General features: G+C 43.3%; 1 protein-coding gene across 1 annotated transcript in view; it reads right to left on the bottom strand.

Moving 5' to 3' along the window:
- Positions 1-7,400, bottom strand: part of LOC309601530 (transmembrane protein 161B-like) — a gene marked incomplete at its 3' end in the record, with an annotated part of 70,857 nt that extends 63,457 nt beyond the window's left edge. The window contains exon 1 of the mRNA XM_082334575.1: positions 7,300-7,400. Coding sequence (XP_082190701.1) covers positions 7,300-7,302 — 3 coding nt within the window. The 5' untranslated portion in view covers positions 7,303-7,400. The remainder of the gene's footprint in view (positions 1-7,299) is intronic.
- Positions 7,401-15,330: the final 7,930 nt, after the last annotated feature.

Raw genomic sequence — 15,330 nt, 5'->3', positions numbered from 1 at the left:
CAGAGACCCTGGGTCCCCAAGCACACTAGGCTGGGCTCCAGCAGCCAGTCAGGAGGGAGTCCTGGGCCAGAGTGGCTGAGGAAGGCAGCCCCACTCTTAACATCCCTTAACACACAGTATTTTTTTCATACACAGCAACAAAATACAGGGTTCATTTTAATTCAGGCTCTGTCTAGATCAAGTCTCCTATACACTTTTAAGGTTTCCTGTTACCACTAATATCAGTTTAGCTCCACAAGCACTAATTTCAGGAACATAAATGCAGATTAGATATTGGTACCTACCGATATTTTATATTGTCTATTTGACACACTAGATTAGAGGACACAGAGTTTAGAATCTAGCCAGAAATCCACAACTTAAAAGTTCTTAAAAGTACTTCTTCCTAAAGGACATTTTTCTTTACATCATGAACTGATTTAAACAGCATGCAGAGCAAAGATAACCAAGGCAAAGAGTCTTATGCCAAGACATCACATTAGCCTCTCCTCAATTTTACTTTGCCTGAGGTTATTCTCCCAGACCTGTAATACAGCACGTCATGTTTTTCATAGAATCATAGAACCGTTAAGGTTGGAAAAGACCCTTAAGATCATCAAGTCCAACCGTTAACCTATCACTGCCAAGTCCATCACTATACCATGTCCTCAAGCACCACATCTATCTGTCCTTTAAATACCTCCAGGGATGGGGACTCAACCACTTCCCTGGGCAGCCTGTTCCAATGCTTGACTACCCTTTCGGTGAAGAAGTTTTTCCTAATATCCAACCTAAACTTCCCCTGGCGCAGCTTGAGGCAGTTTCCTCTCGTCCTACCGCTTGTTACTAGGGAGAAGAGACTGACCCCCACCTCGCTACAACCTCCTTTCAGGTAGTTGTAGAGAGTGATAATGTCTCCCCTCAGCCTCCTCTTCTCCAGACTAAACAACCCCAGCTCCCTCAGCTGCTCCTCATAAGACTTGTGCTCTAGACCCTTCACCAGCTTCGTTGCCCTTCTCTGGACACAGTCCAGCACCTCAATGTCCTTCTTGTAGTGAGGGGCCCAAAACTGAACACAGTACTCGAGGTGCGGCCTCACCAATGCCGAGTACAGGGGCACTATCACCTCCCTGGTCCTGCTGGCCACACTATTCCTGATACAGGCCAGGATGCCATTGGCCCTCTTGGCCACCTGAGCATACTGCTGGCTCATGTTCAGGCGGCTGTCAACCAACACCCCCAGGTCCTTTTCTGCCAGGCAGCTCTCCAGCCACTCCTCCCCCAGCCTGTAGCGTTGCATGGGGTTGTTGTGACCCAAGTGCAGGACCCAGCACTTAGCCTTGTTGAACCTCATACAATTGGCCCCGGCCCAATGATCCAGCCTGCCCAGGTCCCTCTGCAGGGCCTTCCTCGATGATCTTAAGGGTCTTTTCCAACCTTAACGATTCTATGACTCTATGATTCCTATCCTCCAGCAGATCAACACTTCCACCCAACTTGGTGTCATCTGCAAACTTACTGAGGGTGCACTCAATCCCCTCATCCAGATCATCAATGAAGATGTTGAACAGGACCGGCCCCAACACTGAGCCCTGGGGAACACCACTCGTGACCGGCCGCCAACTGGATTTGACTCCATTCACCACCACTCTCTGGGCTCGGCCGTCCAGTCAGTTTTTAACCCAGTGTAGAGTGCACTTATCCAAGCCATGAGCAGCCAGCTTCTCCAGGAGAATGCTGTGGGAGACAGTGTCAAAGGCCTTACTAAAGTCCAAGTAGACAACATCCACAGCCTTCCCCTCATCTACTAAGCGGGTCACCTTGCCATAGAAGGAGACCAGGTTAGTGAAGCAGGACCTCCCTTTCATAAACCCATGCTGACTGGGCCTGATCCCCTGGTTGTCCCGCACGTGCCACATAATGGCACTCAAGATGATCTGCTCCATGACCTTCCTTGGCACCAAGGTCAGGCTGACAGGCCTGTAGTTTCCCCCATCCTCCAAACATTCACTGTATCACATACCCAGATCTTGCAAATAATTCAACACCTAGTTTTAAACAGGACTTTGAAACTACTTGCTCACTAATAATAACTATCTCCACCACTGCAAGATGACAGACTTGATCTGAAGTCAACAGTTGTATGCACCAGAATTACTCAGAATGGTACAGCAGCAATATAAATGCGTGCCTGAAAAAACAGTTACTAGAATCCAATTTACAACTTCACTTTCAGAAATGCAGTGCCAACTACTTACTTTCTGATGTAACAAGTCCTGTGTAAAAATCTTGGTTTTACAAGTGCATTCTAGTATCCTATAGATGTATTCTAGAGATATTAATTCAGGACACATCTTTTTTTTTTTTTTAATAGTAGCACACAACCATACTAAAAAGGCTGTGAATTTTCAAGTGAGAAATGGAAAAGCTTTTGTATTAGCAACAATCAGCAAGGTCTCTAGGAGAATCTAACAAATACTTATCTGGTACAGTCGGAAAAGTATAATGGCATTTGTAAAGTCTAGAAGCTAAATGAATACAACATATTTGAAATGCCATTTAATCAGTAACAAGTTATTGCTCTTGCCATTAGACTGGACTTTACACGCAAAACCTTTCCTCCATATATGTATGCGCATGATCAAGCTTCACTTGGAAAAACAAGACAGTACTTAGCTGAAATGCAAATGTAATTCAAAATTGGCTACTACATTATATAAAATATTGTATGGGATTGCCAAAGAAAAGAGAGCTCACTGTATTAAGTCTTAAAATGAATACTTTCTGTGAAAAGACTACTTTTACAAAACACCTAGAGTCAGAATGATATCTGATACAGTTGACAATCTGATAGTTAAAGGCTCTAAGGCAGTTACAAATCTTACTGTTTGTAAGCATCAAATATCCATAAAGCTAGCTTTGGAAAAAGACATCTACATCAGGAGGCCTCTTCAAAATTTTGAGGTGTTTTGTTTTCATAACCAAGTTGTCCTAAATTTGTTTCTTGCTTCCTACCACTGTTTAAAGCACAGCAGAGAAGAAAAAAAGATGCATAAAGTGGCATCAAGAACACACAAGGAATTCAGGACTACCATCAAACTGCTCATCTTCATGAGCCTTTCCCACCTGAAGGTCACTTCTTTGTTGACCAGTGTCTTTCCACATGTTCAAAGGAGGGTCATGAACTGCTAGATGGAAGCAGTCAACAGTAGCACAACTCCCTTTGAGATAAGGTGTTTTGTTTAAAAAGAAAATTACCTTACAGTCAATCAACTGCATTTTAACAGATAGAGTCCTGCTTCTTTTTTCACTGAGGCTCTCTACACATAAATATTATAGAACTCTCTGCTAGTGACTATTAAACAAATCAATTTATTGCTGTAGAAATCTCATGACCAGAACAAAGGCGTTTTTAAAATCACAACTATCATTACCACTGAAGCAACCAATATATATTAGTGTTCTGCATAATGGACATTAAATATATTATTAAATTACAAGTAGAACTAGTCCAAAGAATCTGGTCTATGACAATAAAAAAAACCCAAACAATATGAGGTTATAATATTATTATTACAAGATTTTAAAAATCCAGTTTACCCATATTTCCCCAATTAACACATGAACAAGAACTATGGAAGTTATCACTCTCCAGAATATTTCCTTTTTAAATAGAAAGTTCTGCCATTACAAAGATCATTCTAAATATAAAGAGAGAATAGTCTTTAATGCCTCTGCTGAACAGTCTAAACATGGCCTTCGGAAGTATTAGGATGTCTGTGTAGAATTTAAATTTGTGAGCATAATAACTACATAGATGAGTCCCAATGGCCACAACTTGAAAGAGTGTAGCCAGCAAATTATGTTGTTAATTTAATTTATAAACCTCTTAATGCAAAAGAAACTGATGAACATTTCATTCTACTCTTAATTTGGAACTGGAGAATACAGCCTTCAAACAGCATAAGAGTAGACCATCAGAGATAATCTTTTAATTTTCCTTATATCACGGAATCACATGCAAGGATTATTTGTCCATACTTCTAACAACTAGTAAAGAAAATTGATTCTGATTTTTCAAGCCCATCAGGCAACAGAAACAAGCATTTGGGGTTTTTTTTGTTGCGTTTTTTTTTTTTAAATAAGGATCTACATTGAGTGGTGTCATGGTTTAACCCCAGTCGGCAGCTAAGCACCACACAGCCGCTCACTCACCCTCCCCTGCCCCCCCCCCCCCTTCTTTACTTCATACCTGACAGGAGTCGCCTCCAGAGGCTGAGGACTTGTGCCCCTTTTCCAATTGCTTTGTCAATGCCCCCTTCCCTAGAAAGGGATCCCAGCTGTTTGGCTTCCTTACCCTCTAATTCCAGGCTACTGGCCCCATTATCCCAGCATCGGAGCAGCCAGGTGACGATGTGCTCACCTGGACGACAACTGAAAGCTTTTTGCATATCTCACAGCTCACTCAGGGACAGGGATTGGATGGTTTCCGTCTCATTTACAACTTCTTCTTCTTCCTCTTCCTCCTCCTCTCCTTGTGATGGCCCTGCTTTTTCATCATCCCTTTCTAAACGAGCTGACTTCTGCCTCCAAGATTTCTTCTTGTGTATAGGGATGACTGATACCAGCACAGGTTGGTTCTCTGGTTCAGCTGCAGTGCCTCTTGCAGGAGTTGGAGTAGCCGCAGTGCCTGTTGCGGGCTTGATCTCTGGAATGTATTCTTAAATAGTTGTTTAACCCTAAGCAAGACCTGACACACATTCAGGAGACATAGCAATAGGAACATGCTGGTTTGAACGTCCCAAGGATATTAAAAATTCTCAAGAACTATTGTAATTAGCCTAGAGAAGAAGGGGAAGATGGAAGAAGGCGTCTTCCCCGTAGGCTGGCTCTCCGATGAGAAAAATTAAAAAGTGTAATTACTAATAATTTCCGATAGATGGCTCCCGAAGTAGAGAGGTGACGGCAATGCTGAGTACAAATACGAGATTGATCTCATGACCAGTAATTTTATCATACCATAAGCCAGCGTTACACAGTACAGCAAAGCAACAACCTTAATCCATTTCCCAGCACATAAATACTGACAAACAGTATATATGGCAAGTAAGGTGTTACATAACACAACTCTGAGAGCAAATACCACAACTCTGAGAACAAGTAAATCAACACTGTGACCAGTAATTACTAAACTCATTTAATGAATGCTTATAACAAATTTGTTTTAACATGCTCTGGTCAGATCTGTCGTTATCTCAACCCTTCAAGCTCCACATTGGGTGCCAAAAAGGACTGTCGTGGTTTAACACCAGTCAGCAACTAAGCACCACACAGCCGCTCGCTCACCCTCCCCCCACCCCCCACAGTGGGATGAGGAAGAGAATTGGGGAGAAAAAACAAGTAAAACCCACGGATTGAGATAAAGACAGTTTAATAGGACAGCAGAGGAAGAAAATAATAATAATGATAAAAGAATATAGAAAACAAGTGATGCACAATGCAATTGCTCACCACCCACTGACCGATGCCCAGCTCATCCCCAAGCAGCAATCGCTGCCCCCCAGCCAACTCCCCCCAGCTTATGTACTGAGCATGACGTCATATGGTATGGAATAGCCCTTTGGCCAGTCTGGGTCAGCTGTCCTGGCTGTGCCCACTCCCAGCTTCTCGTGCACCTGGCAGAGCATGGGATGCTGAGAAGTCCTTGACTGGTGTAAGCACTACTTAACACACTGATGTTTTAGTTGTTGCTATCAACATTATTCTCATCCTAAATCCAAAATACAGCACTATACCAGCTACTAGGAAGGAAATTAACTCTATCCCAGCTGAAACCAGGACAAGTGGACAAGCTATTTACCCACAACCTTCCAAAGCCAGTTTCAAGTATGGTGCTCAATGACAGCACCCATGGAATCCTACAAACAGTACAAGTATTTGAAAATCTTTTGATTCAATATTCTAACCCCTATAGAAAAAAAACATGGAAGGAAGAAGAAAAAAACACAAACCACCCAACAGCTACACATTTCTTTGCAGGTTCCTAAACATACATAAGTAACAGATATGCAAGTAGAATCAGGTCATTAAAGTATTTAAAAATCAGAATGTCATAATATTTAAAATCTGGTTTTACTCAAAGCAGAACTGTAAAGCGTAGTCCCTAAGCAAGACTTTCATCATTTGAACAACACTAGCATCACCACAGCTAAAATGACATATTGGCATTTATATCCATATGGAATGGAAATATATGTATTAATGTCACATATAAAGTATGCCTTTTATACCAGTATAAATGTAGTCCTAGGGTGCCCCATATGTCATATCTGGCAACTATATTAAATGCAGACTCAGTCAACCCTGGTGTTGCAAGTTATAATTAAGACCTAAATACAGAGTTCAACATATCTTTATAGTGAAGGAGGTGAGCTCATAAAATACTCATGCCTCCGCTATTTAAACTAGAGATATCCAAAAAGCTTACGTCATTAGTAGCAATTACACCAGTCAAGCTTCGTTCTTCTCTGTTTCTGTCTGTATTACAAACAGCTCATTTACAGGGAGTTATGCCAGGTGCAATAGTTAGTGTCTATGCTAAGACATCTATTAAAAAAAGTCACCTGAAGCCAGATTTCTCATAAATCCAATGCATTTGCATGCTTCCAGAGCATATACTATAGTTCTGAAAACAAACTAGTAGTAATGTTAATGCAAACATTTGGTAAAGCTTTTTAGATACATTTAAGAAAACAGCTAACTCAAATCATTAAATGCTCTATTCTTTCTTGGCTATATAGAGTGTGAATATACATATATGAAAATATGCATGTTTCTATTTTAAAAAGTGCATTTTAAACCTGATACAGACCATGAAATACAGCAATTTTGTCTACTCCTGACTGGAAAAGAAACAAATTTGAAAATAACCACTGCGACATAAAAACATATCAGTATAAAGTTATTGCAAGATTGAAAACAGAACAGTATTTCCCCAACAAGTACTAGTAACAGAGACCAGCTATAACACTTTTGTTGAGTGGGTTGGGGGTTTTTTTGCTTCCCCTCTGCTCCAGTCATCCCCAAAACCAAGCCCTAAGCTACAAGAGAGCAGAGAAGCGAAGAGGGCTCCTACCCCCGGTTCAGTACGAAGCCGAGAGAGAGAGCGCGATCCATAAGCGCCTCTCACCCATCCACCTCCTCCCAGTGGAGAAGTTACATCCCCAGAGACTCAGCCCCGCAGCCACAAGCCTCCTCCCAGCCCCTGCGAAGTCCGAGTCCCCCAACTGGCCCACACACAGGGACTGTCCTCTCTCTCACCATGATACTCAAGCCGTTCTCATCCGCCGTTGCTCCAGCCGCTCGGCCTCACCCTCCTCCAAGCACATAAATCCGCCGCTCCGCACCACCTCCACCGTGGCAGCCAAGCGCTCGCTAAACACCCACCGCGCACCGGCTCCCACTTGGCTCACATCTCACCTCACAGAGGTCACACCAGGACCCCACCAGCCAGAGACCCAACTAAGCTGCCCTCCCAACTGCCTGCGCAGACGGGACCGTAGCGCGCCAAGGCTGCTCAATATTAGCCAACTCTACCCCTGCCGTTCCGTCCCCACGTACGGAGGGTAACTAGACGACGAAAGGCACCCATCAGGGAACAAAGTAAGTCTCCAGTGCTCTCCCCATCAGGCGCAGCAACGGTAGCTGATTCTGCGCAGGGCGGTAGCGTGACCCTAACCACGTGACATAGGAGATCACCAGAATACTGACCTCGCAAGGGTGAGCAGGGTGCTCCCCAGCCCCACTGAGAAAGAGCTCTAGGAGCCAGCTCGCCCCGGCCCGCCCCGGCCCCGGCCCGGTCCGCCCCATGGCCGACTGTAACAGTGGCCCAGGAGGGGTGTGCGGGGCGGGCCAGTGTCCTGCAGGGCAAGCAGGCAGGCGGTCAGGGGGTGCTCGGGAGAAAAAGGGCAACAGAATCAGTCCCGGGGAAGGAAGTGTCTGCTGAGAGACAAACGCTAGCCTGGCGGGGGTTGAATTGAAGCTGCAGATCAGCAGCTTGCATGGAGGAGTGAAGAGGAGGCTGCTACCGGTAGCAGCTTCAGCCATAGGGCATAACGGCACCTCCACGCATGCGCTCTGGCACAACCCGGGGAGGCTGGGTGGAATGGCCGAGGTGCATACACAGAGACGCCGGGGCCTCCTCTTGCGTCTCGGGTGCGGCCCGGTGGGGTAGGAGTGGGATGTGCCGGGCACCTGTGTGTGCTGCTGAGAGTGGTGATGGTTTCTTCCTCTGGCAAGGCGGTTGGTGGCAGGTGTTTGTCCCTGCAGTGAGGACTCTTTCAGGGGACCCGCGGTGGTGTGCACAGGCAGCAGGGCAGCTAGGCTTGGCACTGCTCTGTTTCCTTGCCTCGGCCAACCCTGGCCCTGTCGCCCCACCGGCCCTGTTAGCTTTCTTTTCCTGCCTGGGGGAACTCTCCTGTTATGCCTGCAGCGGCACGGTTTCGATCTGGAAGCCCTGGAAGCTTTAGTTGTGAGTGATCGGTTCGCCCCCATGAGCCACATTTTGCTTCTTGAAACCAGTCCCTTCTCCATCTGTAGCCCCGGGATGGCTGGGGTTTGAACCCTTACACGGTCCCCTGCATGGCTCCTCTCCGTGGTGATCTCGAGCTAGTGATTGCAGGTGGCACTAAGGCTGAAACACTGCTCCAGGAGCTCCTATGCACTCTCTTCTAGTGAATGATGAATAGACATGGTAATTAAAGATAATCACCTTTTTCCCTAACCTCTGTTAGGGTATTGTGAAGCCTTCGGAAAAGCCTAGCCAGCCAGCAGCCTGAAGGGATCACTGCCCACCAGCAAGAGATGCATTGGACACACCACTTCCCAGGTTCAAAAGCACCCTAGCCTACCAATGCTAGTGTCCTGTGCTGCATACACAAAAAACAGTGCTGTCTGCCAATGTGGAGCTACTGTGCACGTTGATGCTTAGACAAAGACCTTCCTTTTACTTGAGAGAATTCAAATGGTCTAGAAATAGCCTCTTAAAGAAGTGCCTGCAGATTAATTTTGACTTCCACCCTGAGCACGAGAACAAGCATGCCTGTTGTATCATGGTACTACACCTGCATGAGCATAAAAGGATGTATGCTACTGGCATTTCACCTGGAAAAAAATTACTATGTTTCTGCCTTTAAGCAGCTCTTCAAGGCAAAAAATATTCACCCCAATCCACTTTTATATATAATCAACATCATAACAGAACATGCCTTGATACAAGTTCCACCATCCCAAAAGAACAATTTAAAATTGTATCTATAACTGAAATAACAAAATATTTTTCTTGTAAATCCTACTTCTTTAAATATACCAACACATTACTTCGTGTGTGAACTGGAAACTGAAACACAAGAATTCTGCTTGAACAGAGAAATAGTATTTTTGGTATTTTGGCTAACTTTACCTGCCTTTCAGAGAATCCCAAGAGAGAGAGGTTAAGAGTGAATCTAAATTTCACACCACACACAAATACTTAGGAAAAGATAATTTAATAGCAACAACTGTCATGGAGACATATAAACTATGACATTCTGACATTTTTAATTGTTCCTTTGAAATACATAGCAGCTAAAAGAAAAAACTGACAAAAAGCATTCAACATTACAATAATAAAACATAGAGAAATAGAGACAATAGACTTCAAAGGAAATCTGCTCAGATACAAGAGATTATAGTACCAAGGGTGAAGACAAGATGGGTTTGACCTATTTGAATCATTTTATTTTAGTCAGCAAATCTTGGGCCTCCCAATTTATTAACACTATGATATTTGTGGCAAATGTAGCATGGTAGAGCAGAGCACTACCAATTTAAAAAAATTAAAAATTCTAAAAGTATTCTATTTAAACCATTAATCATATATTCATGGCATACAGAGAATACCAAAGAAAATAAGTAAGTTCTTAAAATAGAGTTATAACTGAACAACATTAATCTTGTTTCTAGTATAAGAAGTATAAGAACAATAAGAGATCTGATACATTTGGAAAGCGACAATTTGAGACACATTTAGAACTTCTGAATTTAAAACTCTCAAAATATGTATATATTTTGCAGGAAACTCATAATTTACTTATGGAACTCTTTGCTATGAGGTTTCATTGCTGGTAAGAATTTGGTGGTATTTAATAAAAAATATGCAATTGAAATTGATAACAAGCATGGCTATTAACTAAAATAAAAAGGAGAGAAAAGTTGTTGTAATCACTAAGCAAAATGGATTTTTTAAAAGGACTTATATGGGCTCAGTAGGACCTTTACAGCAAGCAAGCTAAAGAAGATTGTACCATGCATTATTAAATACCATTGATAAAAAAACATCTCGCTTATACAAGTCTCCCTAGAACCTCTGATGTTGCACAACTGGCAAATTTTAAGAAACCCATTAGATTAGACATAGCCTTGTTAACACTGCCACCTGGATACAAGGCTAGATTAAGCAACACACATATGCCTCATTCTTTAGGAAATAGGCAAGACTTCCCAAAAATACCCAGCCATTTCATAGACTGTCAAATGTAGTCTCATTTTTCAGCTGCTTTCATGCCCTTCGGTTCTCTTTATTCCATATCAATAAACTCTCTTTTCCTTTAAGTTACCATTTCCTCCACAATGATTCTTTGACCTCTACAGGAAAAATATCAACATGTTACATGGAATCCTGTGGTGGGTTAACATTGGCTGGATGCCAGGTGTTTATCAAGCTGCTCTATCACTCCCCCTGCTCAGCTGGACAGGGGAGAGAAAACATAATGAAAGGCTCCTGGGTCAAGATAAGGACAGGGAGAGATCATTCACCAATTACCATCACAGGCAAAACAGACTCAACTCGGGGAAATTAATTTAATTTATTGCAAATCAAAGGTCAGAATCTTAAAATACCTTCCCCCCACCCCTCCCTTCTTCCCAGGCTCAACTTCACTCCCAAATTATCTACCTCCTCCCCGCTCTGAGCGGCGCAGGGGGACGGGGAATGGGGGTTGCAGTCAGTTCATCATGTGTTGTCTCTGCCACTCCTTCCTCCTCACACTCTTCCCCTGCTCCAGCATGAGGTCCCTCCCACAGGAGACAGTCCTCCACGAACTTCTCCAACGTGGGTCCTTCCCACAGGCTGCAGTTCTTCATGAACTGCTCCAGCATGGGTCCTTTCCACAGCGTGCAGTCCTTCAGGAATGGACTGCTCTAGTGTGGGTCCCCCACAGGGTCACAGGTCCTGCCAGAAAACCTGCTCCTGCATGGGATCCCCTCCACGGGGTCACAGGTACTGCCAGGAGCATGCTCCTGCGTGGGCTCTCCACGGGCTGCAGCCTCCTTCAGGTGCATACACCTGCTCTGGCCTGGGGTCCTCCACGGGCTGCAGGTGGATATCTGCTCCACCGTGGACCTCCGTGGGCTGCAGGGGGACAACCTGCTTCACCATGGTCTTCACCATGGGCTGCATGGGAATCTCTGCTCCGGCGCCTGGAGTACCTCCTCTCCTTCCTTCTTCACTGACCTTGGTGTCTGCATAGTTGTTTCTCTCAGTTGTTTTTCCCCTTCTTAAATATGTTATCACAGAGGCGCTACCAACTTTGCTGATTGGCTCAGCTTTAGCCAGTGGTGGGTCTGTCTTGGAGCCAGCCAGAACTGGCTCTATTGGACATGGGGGCAGCTTCTGGCATTTTCTCACAGAAGCCACCCCTGTAGCCCCCCTGCTACCAAATTCTTGCCACGTAAACCAAATACAATGATGTCCTTGGTTCCACTGCCTGTTCATTTCCTTCTTACACTTTAGTTTGACCAGGAGGTCTTTACTGATCCATGCTGGTCTCGGGCCTTCCTCGCCTGATTTCTTACAAGTGGGAATCGAGAGCTCTTGTGCTCTAAGAAAAATGTCCTTAAAGAGCTGCCAGCTCTGTTCTGCTCCTTTGTTCCTGAGGGCGGTTTCCCCAGGGGTCCCATCCACTAATTCCTTAAACAACTGAAAGTTCGCTCTCCTAAAATTCAGGGTCTTTACTCTTTGCCTGGCCCATATCCCTCAAGATTGTGAATTCCATCAGGGCATGGTCACTGCAGCCCAGGCTGCCACCAATCTTGACCTCTCTAATTAGTTCATCTGTGTTGGTAAACAACAGGTCTAGTAATGCTTGTCCTCTGGTTGTGCTATCATCTGGATTAAAAAATTATCCTCAACGCACTCCAAGAGTCTCCTGGACTGCTTACAGCTTGCTGTGCTGCTTTTCCAGCAGATGTCAGGGGGATTGAAGTCCCCCAGCAGGATCAGGGCCTGACAGCATGTCGCTTCCCATAGTTGAAGTAAGAACGCTTCGTCAACAGGCTCCCCTTGATCAAGAGGCCTGTAGCAAACACCAACCACAAAGTTTCCTTTGTTGGCTTGGCCCCTAATTTTTACCCATGTGGTGGGTTGACCTTGGCTAGACGCCAGGTGCCACCAAGCTGCTCTATCACTCCCCTCCTCAGCAGGATGGGGAAGGGGAGAAATGAGATGGGAAAAAAAAACCCTCGTGGGTAAAGATAAAGGCAGTTTAATAAAAGCAAAAGCAAAAGCTGCATGTGGAAAGAAAAGGAAAACAAAGATTTTATTCTCTACTTCCCATCAGCAGGCGATGTCCAGCTACTTCCTGGGAAGCAGGGCTTCAGTACGTGTAGCAGTTGCTCTGGAAGACAAACATAGTGAATAATGAATGCCTCCTCCTCCTCCTCCTTTCTCTTAGATTTTATTGCTGAGCGGATGTCATATGGTATGGAATATCCCTTTGGTCAGTTTGGGTCAGCTGTCCTGGCTATGTCCCCTCCCAAGATCTTGCCCACCCCCAGCCTACTGGTGAGAAGGGAAATGTTGGAGAGACAGCCTTGATGCTGTGTGAGCACTGCTCAGCAGTAGCCAAAAAACTGGTGTGTTATCAACACCTTTCTAGCTACCAATACAAAGCACAGCACTATGAGGGCTGATATGGGGAAAATTAACTCCATCTCAGCCAGACCCAATACAACCCATAAACTCTAATCAGTCATGCCCTTTTCAATTATGCCCTTTTAGTTCTCTGAGTTTAAGAAGGAATAATAAAATATAATATAAAAAATATTTACAAAATTTATTTACAAAATTTATTTACAAAATTTAAAAAATAAAATATACTGCTGGCATACTTTTTCATATAGAGGTACTTCCTCTAAAATTATTGTATTAACAGTCTGTAATATTATGGAGTATAGGAAAACTAACACATATTGGAAATAAGCATGTTTTTCATTCTTAAGCATTTTAGCCTTTTTTCCTAAGGAATTAAACTGTTTGCAATCACTCTGTGTTTGTGTGTGTGTGTGTGTGTCAGTCCAATACTCTCTGACTGGGTTCTTTTAGATATTCCATGTGTGGAAGGTGTAATGTTTAATATCAGATTTACTTATCTGAAGATAGTTGATGTTACATGGCATTTCTGATTTAGCAGAATGATACAAAATATACTGCATAACACAATACAAATGTAAGTTACACTTAGCAAAATATAGCAATTGCAATACATAGTTCAATCACAGTACCAATGTGGTTTCCATTACCAGTCTCTATAATATGCTCACCGTCACAACACTGGGCATCCCCAATTGCTGGGAAGGAATATGTGGGTTGAAGCCAGCTCAAGCCCATTGCTCTCTTCAAAATTCTTTTGTTAGTTTTTCAGTTTTTATACTCTGTGTTGGGCTGAGCCACGTATTCACTCCCCCTGTGCTGGTCTGGCTAACTCAGGGAGACGTTCATACTCTTTTAATGAACTCAGGGAGAAACATTTACACCACCAGTTGATCCACTCACTGACCTGTTTGTCTAAAACAAAGGCCATCCTCAGGTCTGGTTGCCTTTGTGGTGAGATAAAGTCAGCTTCTTTGCAACAGCTGTGGTCAGTCACACCTTGCATTATTCTGAGCTTCACAGGCACTTCGCCCTTGCCCACCTCCACTGAGCCTTCTTCCATTGTAGGGGTTTCTTGGTCAGTCACAGTGTGTGTGCATGATAGTTTCTTAGTGTCCTCACCTAGATACTTTAGAACTTGTTGGCCAATTCCAAACAAATCTATCTATCTCACACGTATTAAGTTCCTACAAGTTCCATGAAACTGTGAAGCCGGTGTAAAGAAACCTTCATTATTGCTACCAGCAAGGGTAAGGCTACAATGTGAACTCACCCCTTATTAAAATCTACATGGAAGAGTACATGATAAGTGCAGGCAAAGCATCAGCTGGCCCTTATTCAGACATTAGTAAATCCAAGTACAAGACACAAATACAAATGAAAGCAAGTTTCATTAGCTCTGCTGCTAATGTGATATTTGTACTCACATAAATTTGAGTCTGTCATTTAATAGCACACTGAAAAAGAAAGTTTCCTGTTTAAAAATATTTTTTTAGAATTTATTCACTCTTTCATGCAATAATCTGAGAGCTGTTCTTCACAAATGTTGAAAGAGCAAATCTATGTCTGGCCTTGCAGATGCGCAGAAGTTTTCCCAAATATATATGGGAAAATGCTGTCACTGGATTCTTGATGAAGACTTTGAGAATGGGTGTCTAAATTTAGGACTTCAGATTTAGACTTCAGCGAATACTTCCAAGTTGAATAAAAACCAGGCCACTTAGGTGACAAAAAATAGATTTATCAAAATGATTTTATGTACCTCTTGTGCAAATGATGGTCTTCAGGCAAAAGAACTGTATCAAGCAAGCCCTTCCCTTCCCTCCCCTTCCCTTCCATCTCCTCTATTCCAGGTAAATAGAGAAACGGACCTTTGCATAAGTTGAGAGAGATGTTTCCAGCATGCCTGTGGCATGAGAGCACTGGCAAAAGAAAGTGTGTTTTCTCAATTGCAACCCAAGTACTATGACCATTTATGTCAAATGAGAAATAAGCTAAGTCTGAGACTTCAAAATCATGAACCTGTTAGTGTCAAAAGCCAGATAAGAAAATTTTTCCTTCAGGTGTCTTCATTTCCTGGCATGTATATACATCTACATCCTTCATTGGTATAATTCTCTTGGAAAATAATAGGTTAATAGCAATTCTCTAATCAAAAGTGCATATGCCAATTTACCACTGAAGCATTCTAATAGGGTTTTTCTATTGAAAGAATTCACTGACTATGAGGAGGAAAAGAACTAAGTCAATGTTTAAATAGCCCCTTTGTTTTCAAAATGCTTCTCTATTCATTGAAACTTTTTGAGGTTTTTTTCCCCCTTTTTGCATGTTTTATAAAAATTTCAAAACATTTCTCTTTGTTTGTCTATGGAGAAAAAATAAAA

This window comes from Platalea leucorodia (assembly GCF_965183815.1).
Source record: "Platalea leucorodia genome assembly, chromosome: W".
Classification (NCBI taxonomy): domain Eukaryota; kingdom Metazoa; phylum Chordata; class Aves; order Pelecaniformes; family Threskiornithidae; genus Platalea; species Platalea leucorodia.
Note: the sequence above shows the minus strand (reverse complement) of the source record. Positions and strands in the feature narration are given on the sequence as shown.